General features: G+C 54.0%; 1 protein-coding gene and 2 non-coding genes across 4 annotated transcripts; 1 reads left to right on the forward strand and 2 right to left on the reverse strand.

Moving 5' to 3' along the window:
• Positions 1-554: 554 nt before the first annotated feature.
• On the reverse strand, positions 555-11,696 carry LOC116836567 (uncharacterized). Of its 2 annotated transcripts, none has more exons than XM_075071575.1 (5): positions 11,529-11,696; positions 9,602-9,715; positions 6,762-6,833; positions 5,418-5,534; positions 555-5,005 (listed from the first exon to the last, which is right to left on the reverse strand). In XM_075071575.1, exons 2-5 carry the CDS (start codon positions 9,633-9,635, stop codon positions 2,694-2,696), a joined length of 2,535 nt encoding a protein of 844 aa, XP_074927676.1. In that variant the 5' UTR covers positions 9,636-9,715; positions 11,529-11,696; the 3' UTR covers positions 555-2,693. The 2 variants fall into 2 exon arrangements, with proteins under 2 accessions (XP_074927676.1, XP_074927677.1); XM_075071576.1 differs by having other exon boundaries at positions 2,146-5,005; positions 6,762-6,830.
• A 7,189-nt stretch (positions 11,697-18,885) lies between these two features.
• On the reverse strand, positions 18,886-18,973 carry TRNAY-GUA (transfer RNA tyrosine (anticodon GUA)). The gene is given in 2 exon segments: positions 18,886-18,921; positions 18,937-18,973. It is a non-coding gene; the product is annotated as a tRNA-Tyr (tRNA).
• Positions 18,974-20,448: 1,475 nt separating this feature from the next.
• Positions 20,449-20,536, forward strand: TRNAY-GUA (transfer RNA tyrosine (anticodon GUA)). The gene is given in 2 exon segments: positions 20,449-20,485; positions 20,501-20,536. It is a non-coding gene; the product is annotated as a tRNA-Tyr (tRNA).
• The last annotated feature ends 1,078 nt before the right edge of the window (positions 20,537-21,614 follow it).

Raw genomic sequence — 21,614 nt, forward strand, 5'->3', positions numbered from 1 at the left:
CAGCCAGTTAAAACCTAGCGATTTAAAACAACGGCATGGAAGGATGAAAAGAAAAGCAGCTAAACAGTGAAATATCCACATGGCTCAGAGTCACTCAAATCAAATATCTCATATTGGATGTTGAAACTAGCAAGCCACCTTAACCCTGACCTCAGCAGGAGAAAAATTAACTCTGACCTTAGTAACTCAAAGAGGAGAAAAGAAAAACGATCTTAACCCTGGCCTCAGAATGTCCAAGAGGAGATAAAAAATAGAACCTTTACTCAAATGAGTTGAGGATTTGTTTTTCCTTATGAAACTTTTCTCATTCTGTAATTGAAATCAAATTAATACTATCATTGATTATTTATATTATTATAGTGCCTGTGAACCTCAGTCACAGATCACAACCCCGCTATGCCAGGCACCATACAAAACACAAGCCAGACAGTCCTGCCTCAAGGAGTTTACAATCTAAGTATAAAGTCTTGACTTTTGGGGAGACTCCTGCACCCCATCTAAGGCCCATTGTGACTCATGTTTTTTTCAGAACAGAGGACACCGGACTCTGGGAATGTTGGAAATGTAAGCGCTACTTTATTACAGCTAGTGAAAAGCAAGAAACAAAATGAAAGAACCCTTCCACCCACCCCGAATGCACAGATCCCGATCCAGGTGGCTGCATTTACAGGGGAAAGGTATCAGAGTCCATGGCTGATTCCAGGTCCCGTCACCCCAAACAAAAAAGAGCCTTCCTAAGTTAAAAGGAAATTACAAGCAAGCAAACAGACAAGACAAACAGACAAATGAATCCAGTTCTAAAAGCAAATGACCCAGCCCCAGGAAATCCCAGAATCGGGGTTTAATGGGAGGTAAGGAATCAGTTATTACAGTTATAGGATATTGTAATGTTAACTCCTCTGCTGGCAGCCGATCTCCCAGGCAGGGTGCAGGGTCCAGCAGGGCCTCTGTCTCCAATCCCAGTTCTATCCTCTTGGTGCTAGTGTACCTGTGGGGGTGAGTGTGACAGTGGACAGATTGGGCTGTCAGGCTTTTCTGCCTGTGGCTTCAGTGGAGGGGATTGGCCTGGATTCTGATGTGACCTGGACTATTATCTCTCCTGGCTTCCTTCTCAGCTCAGATTTGCCCTCTTTGTCCTCTTCTGCAGCATCATTTGTAGCCACAGGGATCGGCACCTGCCACCCCAGATACTTCTGTCTTCTCTTCCGTGCAGCAAGTTCTCAGACATGGCTTCCCAAGACCAAACCTGGCCGTGTCCCAGATTCAGCCTCCCCCGCCTCCTCCTTTCACTCCTGACGATCTCATGTTGCTAATGGGATCGGGGTCTCGCTTCCTTCCCCCGTGGGGGTCTCTGCCTCCCATGCTCGACTGTCAGTGTTGGTCTTGGCAAAAATCCTGGAGTCTCCTGTGAAACATCCCTGAATCAGAAATGTGAATGATCACTTGCCTAACAGTACAAATGTGACACAACCGGGGGCTATTGGGGAACAGTATAAATGTACCATTCAGGCTGGGAGGCTGTTGGGGAATCATATAAAAGTGGCATTCAGGTTGGGGGGGTGAGGGCTGGTTGATGGGGAATGGTATAAATGTGACACCCAGAGGAGCAATGTGAATGTGATGCTCAAGTGAGTGTGGAGATGAGATTCTTCCTTCCCACAATGCTCAGTCAGAGGCAGAGTCTTCTCAGCCCTGCCAGCAGCCCGATTGCCTGCACCCCCCTGCACCCATCAGCCATCCCCACCCAGTTTCCCAAACACAGGTTCCCACCTCTGCCAGCCCCCCAGATAGGTTGGCCGCCTTTCTAATGGCTGGTAACCAGAGCCCTGAAGCCCCATCTCTTGCTCTGTTTCCTCAAGGCCCCGCCCCTTCTCTGTCTCTTCCCCCAAGGCCACGCCCCATTCCCCCAAGGCCCCATCCCATTCACTGCCTCTTCCCCAAGGCCCTGCCCCATCCACTGCTTCTTCCTGAAGGCCCCGCCCCTTCTCTGCCTCTTCTCCAAGGCCCCGCCCCCTTATCCGCCTCTTCCCCTGAGGTCCTGCCCCCTTCTCTGCCTCTTTCCTTGAGGCCACGCCCCCTTCACCACCTTTTTCCTTGAGGCCTCACATCCCTGCTCCGCCTCTTCCTCTTTCTCCCATTAAAAAAATGGACATCAGGGCTTGTCAAATGGCACCCGGACACAAGCCAAAACCCAGACTGTCTGGGTGAAAACCAGATGAGTGGCAACTCTACCCCCCCAGCACTCAATCCAGCCCCCTCCCAGCACCTCGTCCTCACTTCCTCCTTTGTGCTCCAGGTGCTTAATTCGCCCCCCTCCCCTGATAATTCTCATCCCCCCCATATCTCCCCAATACTCAAGTGACCTCCTCCCCTCTGGTTCCCTTCCCCCTCGGGTGTGGGATCCGGGGGTGAGCCTGGTGCTCTCGGGGGTGACACATCTTCAGGCCAGTGGTGGCTCTGGGATAGGGAATGGGTGCGTGCGTGCATGGCGGGAGACCACCTCTCGTTGGTCAGGACATATCCCTGCCAGGTGGGGTGGCTGGGTTAGCGCCCGACAGCTGCCAGGAGCACCCACTGTCTGTCCCCACCCTGCCAGTCTAGAGAGGAGGGCCTGCTGCCTGTCCCCCATTCTGGGAAGGGGGCAGGGGGCCACTGGCCCCAGTAAACAGCTCCAGAGAAGGATGGGAGGCTGGTTAGGAAGTGGGTGGCAGCTGGGGCCAGGCCTCCTGGGGCAGGGCGGATGCCCAGCCTGAGCTACCATCCCCCAGCCGCCACGGGGTGGGAGCCATGTCCGAGGCAGGGAAGGTTTTCATGCCCCATCCCCGCAGCCCCCCGGCAGTGTGGGGGAAGGGCACGGCTGCTGCTGTGGCATCCTCCGCCCAGGCCGGGGCCTGGCTGCTCCTCCTCTCCCCTTCCCCCCACCAGGTTGGCAGGAGAGAGAGGGCAGCCTCGGCGGCGGCGGCGGCAGGACCTCTCTGTGGTTTGGCCGGGCCAGAGGGGGTGGAGTCTGTCTCTGCCTCAGCCCCGCCCCCTCCCTTAAAGGGCCGGTGTTGGGTGGCGGCGGCGGCGTGGGCCCGCTGGTGGCGGTTGCGATGGGAGCTGCGGCTGAAGGCCTTGCCACAGTCGGGGCACTTGTACGGCTTCTCGCCCGTGTGGACACGCCGGTGCCGCTCCAGATGGGAGATGAAGCCAAAGCTCTTGCCGCAGACACCGCAGGGGTAGGGCTTTTCGCCCCGGTGGGCCCGCTGGTGGGCCAGCAGCTGGGCCCCCGCTGCGAACCGCTTCCCGCAGTCCTTGCAGCGGTGGGGCCGGCCACCGGAATGGACCCGCTGGTGCTGGGCCAGGGTGGAGCTGACGGCAAAGGCTTTGCCGCACTCGTCGCATTTGTAGGGCCGCTCGCCGGTGTGGACGCGCCGGTGCCGCTCCAGGTGGGAGCTGACACTGAAGCCTTTCCCGCAGTCTCCACACTCGTAGGGCCGCTCGCCGGTGTGGATGCGCCGGTGCCGCTCCAGGTGGGAGCTCCAAGCAAAGCCTTTCCCGCAGTCCCCGCACTGGAAGGGCTTCCCGGCGGCGTGGGATTTCTGGTGCTTGGCCAGCGCTGCTGGCTCGCCGTAGCCCTTCCCGCACTCGGGGCAGCGGTGCGGCTTGTCACCGGCGTGGACGCGCTGGTGCCGGTCCAGGTGGGAGCTGACGCTGAAGGCCTTCCCGCACTCGTCGCAGCGGTACGGCCGCTCCCCGGTGTGGATGCGCCGGTGCTTGATGAGGGCCGAGCACCAGCCGAAGCATTTGCCGCACTCACCGCACTGGAAGGGCCGCTCGCCGGTATGAATCCGCTGGTGCTTTACCAGCGAGGAGCTCTGTCCGAAGCCCTTCCCGCACTCGGGGCACTTGTGGGGCTTATCCGTGCAGCCCGAAGGTGCCGGGGCAGGCTCCGGTATGGCAGCTGGTGGTGGTATGCGCCGGCGGCCGCAGTCGGCACACTTGGTGGGATCTCTTGCGCTGCCGGCAGGTGTGGCCTGGAGCTGGGCCACGGTGGCGGCGCTGAGGTGGTAGCTCTTCCCGCAGTCGGCGCATTTCCGTGGCTTCTCCCCAGTGTGGACGCGCCGGTGCCGGTAGAGGTGGGAGCTGCGGCTGAAGCTCTTCCCACAGTCGTCGCACTGGAAGGGCCGCTCTCCAGTGTGGACGCGACGGTGCCGCTCCAGGTGGGAGGTGAAGCCAAAGGCTTTGCCGCACTCGGGGCACTGGAAAGGTTTTTCCCCCCGGTGCTTCCGCTGGTGGGCCAGGAGGGCAGCGCCCAGCCCGAAAGCTTTGCCGCAGTCCTGGCACCGGTGGGGCTTGTCAGCAGCGTGGACCCGGCGGTGCTGGGTCAGGGTGGAGCTGACGGTGAAGCACTTGCCGCACTCCTCGCACTTGTAGGGCCGCTCGCCGGTGTGGACGCGCCGGTGCCGCTCCAGGTGGGAGCTGACGCTGAAACCTTTCCCGCAGTCCCCGCACTCATAGGGCCGCTCGCCAGTGTGGATGCGCCGGTGCCGCTCCAGGTGGGAGCTCCAGTTGAAGCCCTTCCCGCAGTCCCCACACTGGAAGGGCTTCCCGGCTGCATGGGACTTCTGGTGCCGGACCAGCGCCGCCGACTCGCCAAAGCTCTTCTCGCATTCAGGGCACTTGTGGGGCTTGTCGGTGGCGTGGAGGCGCTGATGCCGGATCAGGTTGGAGCGCTGGCTGAAGGTCTTCCCGCATTCGGCGCAGCGGAATGCCTTGTCCACCCCCGCAGGCGCCGGCGGCTGCTTGAGGCCTCCTGTCTGGCCTGCAGGTTTGTCCTCATTCTTCCCTTCCGAGCTCTGCAGTTTCCCATCCGGCCCTGCGCTGGGATTCTCCACCTCCTCTTTGTCTGGTGATGTCTCCTGCAGCTCTGTTTTCCCAGGAGATCCCGGTGGCTGCTCCTCCTCTTCCTCTTCCTCCTCTTCGTCTTCCTCCTCCTCCTCCTCTTCACTCGCTGACCCTTCGCCTGCAGGGAAAGAGAATCCAGATGTGAGTCATGAGGGAGGAGGGTCTCCCCACTGCAGCACGTTGTACCGGGGGTGAAATGATGCTAAACCTAAGAGTATGAAAGGAATCGTCATCATTCCCTGTACTGGGGGTGCAAGAGAAACTGAGAGACATCAGGGCCCCGTTGTGCCGGGCGCTGCACAGACACACAGGGAGAGACAGGCCCTGCTCCAGCTGAGATCAGGGCCCCATTGCGCCGGGTGCTGCACAGACACACAGGGAGAGACAGTCCCTGCCCCAGCTGAGATCAGGGCCCCGTTGTGCTAGGCGCTGCACAGACACACAGCGAGAGACAATCTCTGCCCCTAAAAGCTCACAGTCTAAATATTTCACTCATATATGGTTTTCTCCTGGGCTTTACTCCTGCTCACCTGGGCTGCTGCTTCTCGAGATCTCCCTGTCCTCAGAGGCCTGGAGATCTGGGACCCATGGTTCTTCCCCTCGTTCCATCCAGGAGAGCAGGTCAGGCTTAGAAATCGGAAATCCCGCTGGCAGGAGGAGAGAAGAGGACAGATTAAGTGTTGATGGGATACTAATCAGGCTGGGTTGATTGTTTTACAGTAGCACATAGAGGTTGTAACTGAGATCAGGGCCCCACTGTGCTGGGCGCTGCACAGACACACAGGGAGAGACAGTCCCTGCCCCAGCTGAGATCAGGACCCTGTTGTGCCAGACGCGGCACAGACACACAGGGAGAGACAGTCCCTGCCCCGGCTGAGATCAGGACCCTCTTGTGCCAGGCGCTGCACAGACACACAGGGAGAGACATGGATTGACTCCAGCACATGGTCCGTGATTAAAAAAGGGCTGGATCGTCTCCACGACATGCATTTCACCCCGTCCTAGGTAGACAGATCAGAAAGACAAACCCAGTATCTTTCCCCTAACTCCCTTTCAAAGCCCAAGGTGGTGGATTATCATTGTGGGCCCAAATCCCGCGGGATCTGGACACAGAAATCCATCAGGGTGTTTTGGAAATTCCAGCCTGAATTATTCAGCTGGGCGAATGCTTTCCCCATGGAAGCCCCTCAGCCAACAGATCAAGTACAAAATCCTGTTGGCTTCAAGTAGCAAGAACCACTGGTCATTCTATTTCTGGGACAACCACAAGCTGGCATCCCTTAGAGGGACCTGGGTGGGCACAGGGTGGCTGGGTGAGTAAAGATGTTTTGGTTCACCAGCCGTTCCAAAGAAATTGAAGAGGGGGGGAACATTGTTTCGGGTGGAACCAAAAATGATTTCCTTTTTTTTTTAAAAAATGTAGGGAAATCAAAAAGGTAAAATACCCATTCATTTGGGGCCGGACGCAACATTTCCTTCTGACAAAACACCAACCGTTGTGTTTGGATTTTGACCATTCTGGAATGGTTTTTCCTGGCTCGTTGGTTCACTTAAAGAAAAGAAGACTTTTGAACAAAATGTGCTCTCGAAGTGGAAAATTGAACTGTTTCATTTGAGAAGAGGTTGAAACGCTTCAATTTTCCAGAACTTTTTTTTAGAGTTTTATTCGACTGCAACAGGCACCAATTCACACAACGCTTCGGGTTCGCTGCTGCTGTAGTTTTCGTCCACAAAAAGGTTCCTCCAAAACATTTAATCCACCTCTGCTCGGGGCTTCCAGGTCTTGAGAGGTAGCTCAAATAGCCCCCTCCCCCCCTCCGGGTCACTAACGGCTTTTGCAAATCTCTCGTCACCTCCAACTCACAGGGACTTACCTGACACCAGCTCCCTGCGGTGGGATTCAGCCATCGCGGTGATCCGCGGCATGCTGATGGCCATCTCTTCTGCTAACAAGAAACGGATGAGACGGCGATTAGATGCACCGCAGGCCGGGACGGTCTTGCCTGGGACAACCACCAGCCCAGCTCTCCCTCGCTTAGCAAAAGCAGCGCAAGGCGAAAGAGGACAGATCAACAGTGCAAGGTCTGCTCCATAACTGTTGGCTTTCCATTGACTTCAGATCTCTCTTACAGGACTCCCTATTGCCACGGTATCTGAGTATCTAATTAGGCTTTGGGAGAATTCAATTTTTATTTCGGTCTCATTTGGATGGAGAACATCCATGTTTATTTTTAAGCTTTTTTTAAAATCAACATCAATTTCAGTGCTCACGGTTGTGGGAAATCATGAAGGGCGACTCCTGACAATAATTCTCTAATGACAGTAGATTAGGGGTCCGCAACCTTTCAGAAGTGGTGTGCCAAGTCTTCATTCATTCACTCTAATTTAAGGTTTCACACGCCAGTAATACATTTTAACATTTTTAGAAGGTCTCTTTCTGTAAGTCTATAATATAAAACTAAACTATTGTTGTATGTAAAGTAAATAAGGTTTTTAAAATGTTTAAGAATCTTTTAAAATTAAATTAAAATGCAGAGGTCCCCTGGCTGGTGGCCAGAACCCAGGCAGTGTGGGTGCTGCTGAAAATCAGCTTGCATGCCACCTTCGGCACCCGTGTCATAGGTTGCCTACCCCTGCAGTAGACAGTGCGATTCAGAAAGTTAAAGCTTTATAATGGTTAACACAGAAATGGTCAACCTCCCATCAGATCTCATTCTAGGAATTATTTTGGTCAGTTCTCTGGCCTGTATTAGCCAGGAGGTCAGACAAAATGGATACAGTGGTCCTGTCTGGGCTAGGAATTTACGAAGTAAATTGCCTTAAATGAAACTCTACTAAATTCTCCAGCAGCATTTTCCTTGCTTTGTCCAGCCATGAATTTTGACACTTATCACTGGAAATACTCTGTTTGCCAGAAGCTGGAAATGGGTAACAGGGGATGGATCACTTGATGATTCCCTGTTCTGTTCATTCCCTCTGAGGCACCTGGCATTGGCCACTGTCAGAGGACAGGACACTGGGCTAGATGGACCTTTGGTCTGACCCAATATGGCCGGTCATACGTTCTTATGAAATAGTTTTTCCTTGCTTTGTGCATGTGTGATGGAATTGATGTTTCCCGGCATTCACCAACAGCAGTCGAATCCTGTCTCTAACATATTGTCCTCTATCTCGGTAGAGCCCTGCCAAATTCACGGTCCATTTTCGTAAATTTCATAGCATTTTCAAAATCTTGACTGTCACGGTTTCAGATATTTAAATGTTTAATTTCACAGTGCTGTAACAAAACATGGACAGGTATTTAAAAACGGCAAAATCTAAACAAGCAAATCCCTTAAGGCTCAGCGTTTCTCAAACTCGGGGTCCCAACCCAAAAGGGGGTCACAAACCTATTGTAAGGGTGTCACAGCATTGCCACCCTCACTTCTGCTGGCCGAGTGCCCAACTCTGAAGGCAGTGCTGCCACCAGCAGCAGCACAGAAGTAAGGGTGGCAATACTGTGACCCCCCCCCCCCAGGATAGTTTTCGACTTCCTTTTGGGTTGAGACCCCCAGTTTGAGAAACGTTGTGTACTTTTGTATACTTTTACTCTAGAGTATACAGTAAAAGCACACCAAAGGCCAGATTTCATGGTCCGTGACACGTGAATTTGGTAGGGCCCTAAATAAAGGCAGAGCTGTTATCCCCATGTTACAGACCAGAACCTGAGGCCCAGAAACACTAAGGGTGTGTCTACACAGCAAGCGGCAGTCTGCGGCACTGAGTCCCAGAGCCCGGGCTGACAGACTCCACTCCAGCGCTGAAAACAGCCATGCAGACGTTCAGGTTGGGGGGGGGGGGGCTGTCATTGGCCGTGTAGCTGTTCCCTAAGTGATTTATCCAAGGTCACGCACACGCAGTCTGTGGCAGAACAGGGAATCGAAGGCTGGTCTCCCCCACCCGATGTGAAGACCCTCACCACTGCACCAGACTTGCTCAAACAGCAAGAGCTCACGGCATGTCTCCATTACACTGTCAATCTGGATTCTGTCTTGTGAACAGGGTGTTTCCAAGTCCGCGCGTGAGCGTCTGCACTGCATTGTAAATCTGGGCTTATAACTGCTAGCCCCAGGTCTTACAGCCAGGGCAACGCGTCCACACTGCACTCGGGTCTGCGGCTTGAGCTGTGTCCACACTGCAAAACGACAGGGCTTGGACCTGAGCCACAGCAGGACTCGGCTTCTCACCCATCTAAGTCCTGAGGGCTCACCAACCCGAGTCAGAATGATTTGTGTGCAGACAGAAGAGGGGCTTGGGCTGAAACCAGAGTCAGAGCCCAGGCTGAATGCGCAGTGTAGACACACTCTAAAAGAACGCCGCAGGGGAAAGATCTCTGGCATGGATTCTCCAGGTGCAGAGACAAGGGGAAATCTGTAAGGAGGCAAGTCTGGGAAAAACTGAGCAGATATTTGCTAGCCAGAGGTGCAAATTTACTAGCCACTGTGAAGGACATGTACCTACAGCCCTTCTGCCCTCACTGAAGTCTCTAGGGAGGTTAGCAACTTGGCTGTTTCTGAATGTCCCTCAGGGAGAAAAGGGGTGTGTGGTGTGGAAAACGGTCTCTGTCTCTCATGAGATCTCTAGGGGCTGATCTTCTCCCTGCAAAAATCCAAGGCCCTCACGTTCCTTCAGGCCTATCAGACAAACCACTAAGTGAGGGAGAGTGAATCCTTACCCAGAGATATCAGCGTCTCATAATTCTCCTGCATGGCGTCCCTGCAGAGGGCTCTCCGCCAGCCCGCTGCACCCTGTAGAGAGGCGCAGACTCCTCATGGAAAGCCACCAGCTCCTGGGGAAAAAAAGCACCCCCCCATTCAGTACCAGCTGCTCCCTGAAAAATCCCACCAGCTCAGGGTGGGGGTCTGACTCCTCTGCTCTGGAATCTGATGGTAGTTCCTGAAATCAGCAATTCTCCAGTTTTTGAGGGGGACTAGGGCTCCATCCCAACTCAAGCTGGATAGCCACCAGAATTTCCGTTCCTAGGAATTTTGAAATTGGCTTTCATTCCGCAAGGAGAAAAATGTCCAAAGGTCCTGTTAAAAAAAACAACAAAAACTGCCCTCTGTCGGGGCAACCAGAATGTTTTATTTCAATAAAACTGCAATGTTTCATTTGGATTTTGGCTCTTTAAAATGGTATGGTCTATTGTACTTAGAACAGAAAGCAAAATAAACTTGGGGAAAAATTCAGTCCTTCCGAAATGAAATTTTTGCAGAAGTGTTTTGATGTCGACAAAATGGCATTTTCTGGTGGGAAAACGTTCTCTTGGAAATTGTTTTGGAACCACTCTGTTCCCATCCTCCGGCCCTGGGATGTCTAACCCAGGAGAACACGAGGTGGGGTTTCTGTCTCCCTCTAGTGGCTGCCTCAAACAGTGTATATTGCAGGCTAATAGGTGATTTTGCTTCATCCCCCTTACTAGCTTCACAGTGTCCGCCACAGATTATGAGCTACAGAAATTGGGTCTTTAGGTTTATGCTGTCAGATCCAGCCGTCCAGACTTCAATCCTTGTAATATGATATGTGCATTTTTATACAACGTGGAAGGATGACCGACATAAGCCGATGGTTGGGAAGGGTTCGAACTCTGAATCCTTCAGGACTTACACTAACCCCTGGCTAGGAGGGTTAGGGAGGGACCTGAATCCACCATTGTCTGCTAGCCAGTAGCTATCAGCTGGTGGTCCGGAGATCCCTGGGGCTTAACAGACTATGTTTAAGGAGTCCACGAAAGGTTGTTGTTACCATAGGCCACTGGTTCTCAACCTGTGCTCCGCAGACCCCTTGGGGTCTGCAGACTATGTCTAAGATTTCCAAAGGGATCCACACCTGCATTCTAAATTTTGTAGGGGTCTGCAAATGAAGGAAAGGGTCGAGAACCCACTGCGCTAGGCGGTTTTCTGGAGTGGCTGACGCCGCCATAAAGGCCCCTGCTCTGGCTCAGCCTGGCAGTTCCTAGTCTGTTCCTTGCTGGATGTTTTTAGGACCCCAACACCGACAACGCCGGGTCTCTTTCTTCCCGCGCAGACTTGGCCCCTCCCAGCAGGACTAAACCCAAGGGGGACCCCATGCCAAGGAACAGTGTCTCCGAGCTGAACGCTAGGAAAAGGCCCAATCAAAGGGGCTGTTGGGGGGGGATTTTCCCTGACATTGTCCCCCCCCAAAACGGCACGTCCTCTCCCCCGGATTGGGCTGGGGGCAGGAACTGGCTTTTCCTCTCTCAGCACCACAGCTTGTCCCCAGGAAAGTCACGTCTGCCCAGGGTGATGCCAATTAGGGTGACCAGAGAGCAAATGTGAAAAATCGGGATGGGGATGGGGGGAATAGGAGCCTATATAAGAAAAAGACCCCAAAATTGGGACTGTTCCTATAAAATCAGGACATCTGGTCACCCTAATGCCAATGGATTGGGGCAGATTTGGTGGGCGGGGCTGGGAACCTCTTGCCCCCTTTCTGACTCCGCCTCTCCCTTTCTGTCTCTTCCCCCACCCCCGTCTCCTTCCCCCTCTGCCTGGGAGATTTGGCCTCTGATTCCTGGGCGGGTTTGCTCCCCCCCCTTTCCTGCCCGGCCCCAGCGCTTCCCCCCCAGGTCTCCCCATCACCTGCAGGCTCCGGCTCAGGGGCTGGTGCGGGCAGAGCCCGGGGCCGGTTCCAGCCCCCGGAGAAAGTGCCCTGCCCCCAGGGCTGGGCGCGGAGGGGGCTTGGATCCCGGTCTCTCCCCCAGGTCAGCAGCGGCTCAACCCCCGGCTGGCTCCCGGAACTGCAGCTGCATCCGTCTCGCCCAGGAAACTCAACCCCCGGAGGTAGCAGCGAGTGCAAGGAAGAAACGCAGCAGCCCGTGCAATCAGCAGGGCCCTCTAGTGGGGACAGCCAAGGGGGGGGCGGGGGCCCGCCCCCAGGCTCCCCAACCCCGGGAACAGAGCTGCCAGCCAGGCAGGCGCCCAGTGCGTGGAGCTTTCCCCACACGACGGGATCTTTCATGAGCCACGAATCTTCAATTCCTGGAGACGCCTGGGCCATCCCACCCTGCAGCTGCCCCCCGGGCTCTGTCGCCCCCCGGCCGTGGAGAGCAATCGGGGGCAAAGGGCAGTGGTTCCCCCTGGGGTCCCAGCCGCAGCTCGGGCGAAGAGAGATCCAAGCGCGGCATCACGCCGGCAAATGTTGGGGCTTCGTTCGAGGGCTTCGCCCGCCCGGAGGTTCCCGCCTCCCCCGAATGGGAAGAGGGGAGACGCAGGGCCGGGAGAAGTCAGCGTCCAGGGCCTGCTTGGGGGGCGCTGGCATTAGACTCGCTGGGGCCCAGGGCAGGAAGACGAAACCCCACCGCCTGGGGCCAGTACCGCGTTTACAGTGGCGCCAGTGGTGCCGTCAAGCCGGGCCCATGCTCGGAAGAGGTCCCAGCCTGGTCTGCTTGCACTGGGACCCGAGACCCACTTGCTTCCCCCCCTCCACTTTCTCCTCTTGTCCGGCCAGCCAAGGGCTCCTCTCCGCTCCCTGGCTCCACCCGCCAGCTCCTATCAGCCCCTTGGGCAGTCTCTGTTTCCCACCATCTGTGGGGCCCCACCTGTCTCCCTGGAGCTGAGCCACCTGGGACTGGTGCAGAAGCCTGGTCAGGCTCTGGCAGTGGGGAAGGGGGCAGTGTGGGGGGCTTGGCTGGGCCCCTTCAGACAAGTGGGTCCTGAGGGAGCCTGGCTGTGGCAGGCCCTGGTCTGGCTGATCTCACCACTCCCAAGGGGCTGGAGCGATTCCTGGCCCTGGGACCAGCCCTGGCTGTGCAGCCGACTCAGCCCGACAGACACAGTCACCTCCTAGCAGGGCTGGTGAGCGTGTCTGGGAGGCAGGGCATTGGGGAGAGGGTGTTTGGGGGGCCTGTTGGGGCGGGGGTGCTGGATTGTGAGGGGATGAGAAGATCTGTGTGTGTCAGGGAACTAGGGAGTGGGGGTTCTGTGGGGGGTGCTGGACAGTTGTGGTGAGGCAGTGGACAGGGGGCGCTGGGCAGGGGTGGTGTGGTGGGCAGGGTGCTGTGCATTTGTGAGAGGGTCTGAAGGCGATGCTTGGCATAGTGGGTCTGGGAGGGGTCTAGCCATGTGTAGTCAGGGGGGTAGTGTTGGGCGGGGGGGCTGTGTGCTGTAGCATGGGCCTACCTTCAAGGGCAAGGAACGTGCTGGCAGCACAGGGCCGGGTGGGCCACCAGATTCCAGCTGAGGCCTCCGCAGTGTGGAGCAGAGCAAGACAATGACCTCCCATGTCTTACATACAACACTCCTGTTAATACACCCCAGAAGGATATTAGCTTCCTCACAGCTGCCGTCATGTTGTTGGCTCAGATTGAATTTGCGATCCACTAGAACCCCCAGCTCCTTTTCAGCAGTACGGCTGCCTAGCCAGCTAGTCCCCCACTTTGTAGCTGTGCATTTGATTTTTCCTTCCTACGCGAAACATTTTGCACTCGTCTTTACTGAATTTCATCTTGCTGAGTTCAGGCCAATTCTCCCATTTGTCAAGGTCCTGTGTTTTAAAACAGGTTTAAAACAAACAAGAGGCAGTATTTCTTCACACAACGCACAATCAACCTGTGGAACTCCTTGCCAGAGGGTGTTGTGAAGGCCAAGATTATAACAGGGTTCAAAAGAGAACTAGATAAATTCATGGAGGATAGCTCCATCGATGGCTATTAGCCAGGACGGGCAGGAATGGTGTCCCTAGCCTCTGTTTGCCAGAAGCTGGGAATAGGCAACAGAGGATGCATCACTTGATGATTCCCTGTTCTGGTCATTCCCTCTGGGGCACCTGGCATTGGCCACTGTCAGAAGACAGGACACTGGGCTAGATGGACCTTTGGTCTGACCCAGTGTGGCCGTGCTTATGTTAAGATAATATAATATATTATAATATAAATGAACAGAATGTTTTTATTGGCCTGAAACAATTTTTCCATTTGACAGGAAATGTTGAAATTTTTTATTTTGTTTTCATTTCAGAATAGAAACAAATTTCAAAATCACAGCATTTCCCCTGAAACATTAGGTTCCCACTCAGCTTATTCATCAGCCAGCCCCTTCCATTGCATTATGCACTGCAGCCACTAGGGAGTGCCACTTTCACATGTATTCACCAGTGTATCACAGAGATGAACGAATTTGGGGAGAAATTGGGACGGAAAATCCCCCCTGGCTCAAGTTGGGCTCTGGGTTTGGGTCAGTTCTGATGAGCTCTGATCAGCATATGAGAGATTCCTTTTATAAGAAATCCCACAGCATGGGTTATCACCGTTGTTTGAACCTACAATCATTAGCAATGCGGCACCGACCTCTGCCTCTCCAGCTAAAGGCTGGGCTCCGTTAGATGATAGTAGTAATAGCCTGTTATCCTGCATGTATAGCCATCGCTAGCGGAGAGGGATGCAGCACACGTGTGTTTTTGACAATGTCTTACACTGGAAATTCTATCTCGTGTACCCACCGCCCCCGTTTCTCCCTCCTCCACCTACAGAATTGTTTGGAAGTATGTCAGAACACTTGGCCTGGCACTGAACTGTTACTCTGACAGGAATGGCGAGGCCTGGTACCTGGTGAATAACGTCTGGGCCAGGGTCAGCGAAGTGGAGAGGAACCCAGACATCCTGAGCCATCCTGTGCGACTCTCAGAGGGAGGGAAATCCTCCGTGGAGCTGTTCTATGAGGCTGTCAGAGATACGAGGCCTTCGCCCTCTTATACAACACAGTGCTGCCCCATTCTCCGGGTCTCTGACGTGCTCCCTTTTCCTGCTCTCTGAGCACCACTGGGAGGGTGGGCAGCGCCATTATCCAGAAGTGGAAACAGAGAGGCTTAAATGACTTACCCAAGGTCATCTGTGGCAGAGCAGGAATTGAACCCACATCCCCAAACGTAACTGTAAACGGAATAATCATTGCATGGGGGTGTTTCCAATGGGGTCCTGCTGGGATTGGTTCTTGGATCTACTCTAAATTTAAGACTTTTACCAATGACCTGGAAGAAAACATAGATCAGGTTTACAGATGACACAAACATTGGGGGTATGGTAAATGATGAAGAGGAGAGGTCACTGACATGGAGTGATTTGGTAGACTAGGCCCAAGCAAACAACATCTATTTTAATACAGCTAAATGTTAACATCTATAGACAGATGCAGGCCGTACCTACAGGATGGGGGTCTCTAAGCCGGGAAGCAGGGACTGAAAAAGATGAAGGGGTCATGGTGGATAACCAGTTGAACACAAGCTCCCAGTACGACATTATGACCAAAAGGGATAATGTGATCCTAGGATGTGTAAAGGAAATTTTGAGTATAGTTCTATCTCCAGTGCTGGGAGAGGAGTGGGATCTACTGGTTGGAGCAGGGGGCAGGGGCAGGGTTGGGAGCCAGGACTCCTTGGCTCTGTATCTAGCTCTGGGAGGGGAAGGGAAGGAGAGGTGGGGTGGGAGGGGCTAGGAGGCAAGACTCCTGGATCATATTCCCAACGCTGTCATTTAATTAACATCTCAGTTTCCCCATCCTGAGCCCGTCCCTCCCTGACAGGGCTGCACTGTGCTAATTGGCTTAATGAGCATTTGTAAAACTATGGGCGATCCCGAGATTAAAAGGTCCCACAGCAGCACAAGGTCTTATTATTATTATTAATCAGCATAATTGCTCCCTGAACCGCATGAGAGTCTGGGGCGTGGGACACCTGGCAGCCTGGGAGATGAAGCCAGGATGGAGGACACGCAGTCCTGAGCCAGAGACACAACCCTGTGACCGCAGCCAGGGCCGTTCTGGGCTGTCGGGCCCATCGTTCCAATTCCTCTAGGGCTCCATTGATTTCCTCTGGGCCCTTGCGGCGGAAGATGGCGCTGGGCGGGGAAGGAGGCTGAAGAGAATACTCAAGTGGGAACCAGGCCAGATGGCCTCAGGCCTGCTATTGCTAGAAGGAGACTTGGGGTAATTTACGTACCTTCAGTGTTTAGGGTCCAGTGCGTGGATAGTTCAGTATTTTTTTGTCAAAGTCCAAATTTTTTGGTCGTGGTGCAGGCAAGGGCCAGGCCTCAGAGAAAATAATACAAAAATAACAACAAAAATGGTGCTAATGGTAAATGAAAAGATTTTGCCATCTGTTCTAAAGTGTCTGACGGTCTGGATTTGGCTCACAGGCCGCCTACTGAGTACCCCGGTCAAGTGTTAACGTGTGTTACAGTAGTGCGTAGACTGGGCCATGCGTCGGGAGTGGGGTCTAGTGGTTGGGGGGCTGGGAGTCAGGACTTGAGGTTCTATCCTCAGGGCACTGCACGAACCCTGACTGAGATCGGCATTGCCGCTAGGCTGGCATTGCATGCACCCTAACTGAGATCGGGGTCCCAGTTGGGCCAGGCACTGCATGGACCCCGACTGAGATCGGGGTCCCAGTTGGGCCACGCACTGCATAGACCCCGACTGAGATCGGGGTCCCAGTTGGGCCAGGCATTGCATGGACCCCGACTGAGATCGGGGTCCAGTTGGGCCAGGCACTGCATGGACCCCGACTGAGATAGGGGTCCCAGTTGGGCCAGGCATTGCATGGACCCCGACTGAGATTGGGGTCCCAGTTGGGCCAGGCACTGCATGGACCCTGAATGAGATCGGGGTCCCAGTTGGGCCAGGCACTGCATGGACCCTGACTGAGATCGGGGTCCCAGTTGGGCCAGGCACAGCATGGACCCCGACTGAGATTGGGGTCCCAGTTGGGCCAGGCATTGCACAGACCCCAACCGAGATTGGGGTCCCCGTTGGGCTAAGTGCTGCACAGATCTTGGCTGAAATCAGCAGCCCCCCCTCCAATCTTTTGTTTTCATCACACAAAAAAACAAATTAACCCCCGCAAACCAATAACAACAACAAAAAAAACCACAACTTTTTAGCCCCTCTAAAAATTTTTTTTAGTTGCTGAAAAGCTAAACAACGGTTGGCATTTGGGGTTTCAATGTAGATGTTTCCATGAAATCAGACATTTCCCTCCTGTGTGGCAAACCGCTCCCCCCCATTTTCAAACCACTCTGCGGCAGACATGACCCTGTTCTCATATATGACCTGACATTGCTCCTGTGACTCCCATCCTGATGGCAAACGGGCAAGCCAGGGGAAGGCTACGCACCCCTTCTGGAGTGGGGAGCTAGCCAGGGACCTTGGTCTTGGGGCGGGGTCTGATTTGTCACTCTGCTACTTCACTGAGATGGGATCAGTCTTTGGGTAGCTCCCTGATGCAAACTGGGTGTAGAGCCGCAGATGGCGGGGAGGGTGAGCAGACAAGATAGCAAATGAGACAAACTGGGACACTTTTGGGGCGGGGAGGGGGCTAGTTGTGTATATAAGACAAAGCCCCTAATATTGGGACAGTCCTGATAATATCAGGATGCCAGGTCATGGGGAGGTGGGGGGAATCTCCCCAGAGCAGGGCAAAGAGGGGTGGGGACGGGTCCCAGGCAGGGGGATCCCCTCCAAACTGGTGGCCGAGGGCTGGTCACGTCTGAAAGCCGCTCTGTGTGTTTTTCCTGGCCCTGCCCCGGGGGTCGGTCGGGAGGAAGAATGCAAGGAACGTGTGGGGAGCTGGCACTGTCGGAATGGAATGTCCTGGGCCGGATGCCCCCGCGCCCTTCGTCACCCTCTGGGACTGATTACGAAATCGGCCCTGGCACCGCCTAGTGTTTTACAACATCCCTGCTGGGTGCCTGGCGCAGGGTGCTGCTAATGAGGAATGACACGGTTGGGTTGAGGGGGCGCTGGCTCTGTTCTGGCCCCAGGGCCGGGCGACTGGCTGGCTGGCAGGGGGGAGTGGGGGAGATGGGATGGGGATCTTTCCCCTCTAGGGGGCGCTGGCTCTATCTGTAGCAGCAAATGTGTGTGTGTGTTGCTGTCTCGCACGCTCGTGTGCACACACACTGACACAGTCACTGCAGGTGTCTGTGTGTGTATTGTGGTCACTTTGTGTGTCATTGTGTCTGTGCCAGCATGTCTATGTGTAGTGCCAGATCTATGTGTGTGAGTGTGAATGGCTGTGCATTACTGTGTGTGTGTGTGTGTGTTGCTGCCTGAGTGTGTATTGGCAGATCCGTGCCCAGTGTGTGTGGCTAGTGGGCTCCGTCTCTCTGCGGGAATGTAGGTTTGTGTGTGTGCCACCATGGCTGCATATTGCCATCTCTGTGACAACATGTGTTGCTATTTGTGTGTGTGTCAGTGTGTGCATTGCTTTGTGTGTATTACTCTATCAGCGCGTGTGTTGCTCTGTGTGTCAGTGTGTGTGTCAGTGTATGCATTAATGTGTGTGTGTCAGTCTGTGCATTGCTCTGTGTGTCAGTGTGTTTGTGTGTCAGTGTATGCGTTGTTCTGTGTGTGTCAGTGTGTGCATTGCTGTGTGTGTATTGCTCTGTGTATGTGTCAGTGTGTCTCTCAGTGTGTGCATTGCTTTGTGTGTGTGTGTGTTGGTATGTGTGTGTCAGTGTGTGCATTGCTCTGTGTGTGTCAGTTTGTGCGTTGCTCTGTGTGTGTCACTGTGTGTTTGTCAGTATATGCGTTACTGTGTGTGTCAGTGTGTGCGTTGCTCTGTGTCAGTGTGTGCATTGCTGTGTGTGTCAGTGTGTTTGTGTGTCAGTGTATGCGTTGCTCTGTGTGTGTCACTGTGTGTTTGTCAGTATATGCGTTAGTGTGTGTGTCAGTGTGTGCGTTGCTCTCTGTGTATGTCAGTGTATGTGTCAGCGGGTGCGCGGTTCTGTGTGTGTGTGTGTGTGTGTGAGTATTGCCATCTCTGTGCGTTGTTGTCTTGGTGTGTGTGGCAGCAACACCGGCTGTGTTACCAGCCCTCTTCCGGCGTCTCCGCATGTGTGGCTCTGTCTGTGTTTGCATCCAACTCCCCCTTCCTCACCCCCCCACCCCGCTTCCCGCTGGAGCCTGGGTCTCCCCGAAGCCACTTCACCAAAATAAAAACCCACTCTCCTTCGAGCCGGAATCGAACCAGCGACCTAAGGATGACTCCAGAAGCGTCCTACAGTCCTCCGCTCTACCAGCTGAGCTATCGAAGGGAGGTGTCTATAGAGCCTGAATCACGCCTCTTAGTGGGGACGCCCCACAGGGCTGCCCAGGAAAGGGTGTGTCTGGGGCCAAGGTGCAGAGCAGACGGGGCAGCTGCGCGTGTGTCACCATCTGTTTCTCTCTGTCATCCGGTTTGTCTCCTTCCCTCTATTTCCTCTGCCCTTCCCTCCCTAGGGTGACCAGGGAGCATGTGCGAAAAATCAAGACACTTTTTTTCACTGGGGGGGAGGGGGTTAGGGTGACCAGATGTCCTGATTTTATAGGGACAGTCCCGATTTTGGGGTCTCTCTCTTATATAGGCTCCTATTACCGCTGTCCCCAGTCCGAATTTCTCACATTTGCTGTCTGGTCACCCTAGAGGGGGTATAGTTGCAGACAAAGCTCCTGATATGGGGACATCCAGGCACCCTACTCTTGTTCTGCCTGTTTCGCTCTCTCTTTCACCATCTTCTGCCTGCTGAGGGACCGGACACCTTTTCGACCTTGCTTTGTAATCTGGCTGCATTGGGTGCATCGGTCAGGAGATGGAGTTGTGGGGACCGGATGCAGTGCGCCCGGTGTGTTGAGTTCATCCTTGCGGTGGAGGGCGTTTTCCGTTGCAGACCCCTCAATCATTTCGAATAAAGGGGCGGGGATCCCTTTGGAAATCTTAGACACCGTCCACAGGCAGCAGATTGGAAACCACAGCTCTGTGGTCATGACAACTGTCTGCAGACCCCTTAGACACTACCGGGGTCCGTGGGCGACAGGTTGAAAATGGATCATGTCTAAATCGTGTCACTGGGTGCGTGTTAGATGGGATTTGATGGGGAAGGAAGGTGTTTGTTTGCCACATCTTGATCTGGGAAATATGTTATTTTTATACAATGAGATGACAATGGGAAGGGACTTCGAGGGGTCATCTAGTCCAGTCACCTGCACTCAAGGCAGGACTAAGTATTATCTAGACCATCCCTGATCGGTGTTTGTCCAGCCTGCTCTTAAAAATCTCCAGTGATGGAAATGCCACCACCTCCCCAGGCAATTTATTCCAGTGCTTAACTACGCTGACAGTTAGGAAGTTTTTCCTAATGTCCAACCTAAACCTCCCTTGCTGCAATTTAAGCCCATTGCTGTCTGTCTTATACTCAGAGGTTAAGGAGAACAATTTATCTCCCTCCTCCTTGTAACCTTTTATATACTTGAAAACTGTGATCATTTTCTTTCTTTCTCTCTGCCTCTTTCCATCTTCCCCGCCTCCACCTGGCAACTCCAGTACCTTGCATCACACCCTCTGTAGCTCAGTGGGTCTTTCTCTTTCACCAGCCTGCTGTGTGTCTCGCACAGGACAGAGGGAAGAAAGAGAGACAGGTGAGGAGGAAGAAGAGCAGGATCTGAGCAGAAAGCCAGGCAGAAAAAAGAAGTTAGTACCAAGGTAGACAGGCAGACATCCCTAAAAAGAGTGACATCAGTACTGGTGTGTATTCCTTCGATAGCTCAGCTGGTAGAGCGGAGGACTGTAGAAAGTTAAGAAAGTCATCCTTAGGTCGCTGATTCGATTCTGGCTCGAAGGACAGCACCTTTTCCTGCCTGTTTTGAATACGATATCATCTAGAGTGTCGGGATCAGGGGAGGGCAATAGCGCCTCTGCCAAAGGATGGGTGTGTTTCTCTTCCCATATCTCCCTGCTTTCTGGACGCCTCCCATGTCACTCCCTCAACTTCAGGTGCTTGTGTTAGATAGGAAGATCTTTGCTGTCTGTGCAGCTCCTGGCACAACCAGGCCCTGATCTCAGCTGGGGCAGGGACTGTCTCTCGCTGTGGGTCTGTGCAGCACCTGGCACAACGGGGCCCTGATCTCAGCTGAAATAGCAGCTAGTCCTAATAGGGACAAAATTAGGATAATAATCTATCTCTCTGTGCATCTTTAAAATTTGTCTCCCAAGACTGGATTATGAAGAGTAGACAATGGTTGCAGCAAGGGGGCAGGGGTTGGATGTCAGGACAGCTGGGTTTTATTCCCTGCTCTGGCAGGAGAATGGAGGTCTTGTGACTAGAGCTGGTCAGGACTCCTGGGTTCTATCCCCAGTTCTAGCAGGGGCAAGCTGGTCTAGTGCTTAGAGCATGGTGGCAGATGGGAGTCAGGACTCTTGGGTTCCACTTCCCCTCCTCACTGTTTAACAAGCAGCTAGACATCTGTGACTCAGTTTCTCCTTTGGTACAGTGGGGCGAACGCTCCCCTCCCTCTTGGGGAATGTCAGTAACAAGCATCTGCAGAGAGTAGGTGCCTTTCACAAGCTCTGCCTCGCTGTCAAGCTTTGATGTGTCTCTTCCTCTCCAGGGTTGGCTGGAGCTTGATGGATTCTCCCCAGGTCTTTGCCCAGCATGGCGTTTCCTGGCCTGGAGTCTTGGTCCTTCTACTAGTTACAGTGGTGACCTCCGGACTCTTTGGTCTGCCTCTGCCCCTGACAGCCATTGTACATTTGGGCCAGGCCTAACCCATCCCCAAGATCAGAGCAGCTCCTCCCCACTACACGGGGCAGCATCATGGTAAGCCTCTTTTCACTGGGGAAACTGAGGCACTGGAACTTGCCTAAAGTCACACAGCGAGTTAGCGGCACAGCCAAAGATAGAACCCGGGAGTCCTGAATCC

Source organism: Chelonoidis abingdonii, chromosome 12 (genome assembly GCF_003597395.2).
Source record: "Chelonoidis abingdonii isolate Lonesome George chromosome 12, CheloAbing_2.0, whole genome shotgun sequence".
Lineage (NCBI taxonomy): Eukaryota > Metazoa > Chordata > Testudines > Testudinidae > Chelonoidis > Chelonoidis abingdonii.

Bases quoted from the DNA above. Each gene is read 5' to 3' on its own strand.
- LOC116836567 (XM_075071575.1), bottom strand. From the start codon at position 9,635: ATGCAGGAGAATTATGAGACGCTGATATCTCTGG. The intron at 6,834-9,601 runs GTAAGGATTCAC...GTTTCTTGTTAG, and splicing joins TGAGACGCTGATATCTCTGG to CAGAAGAGATGGCCATCAGC. The intron at 5,535-6,761 runs GTAAGTCCCTGT...TCCTCCTGCCAG, and splicing joins CCGCAGGGAGCTGGTGTCAG to CGGGATTTCCGATTTCTAAG.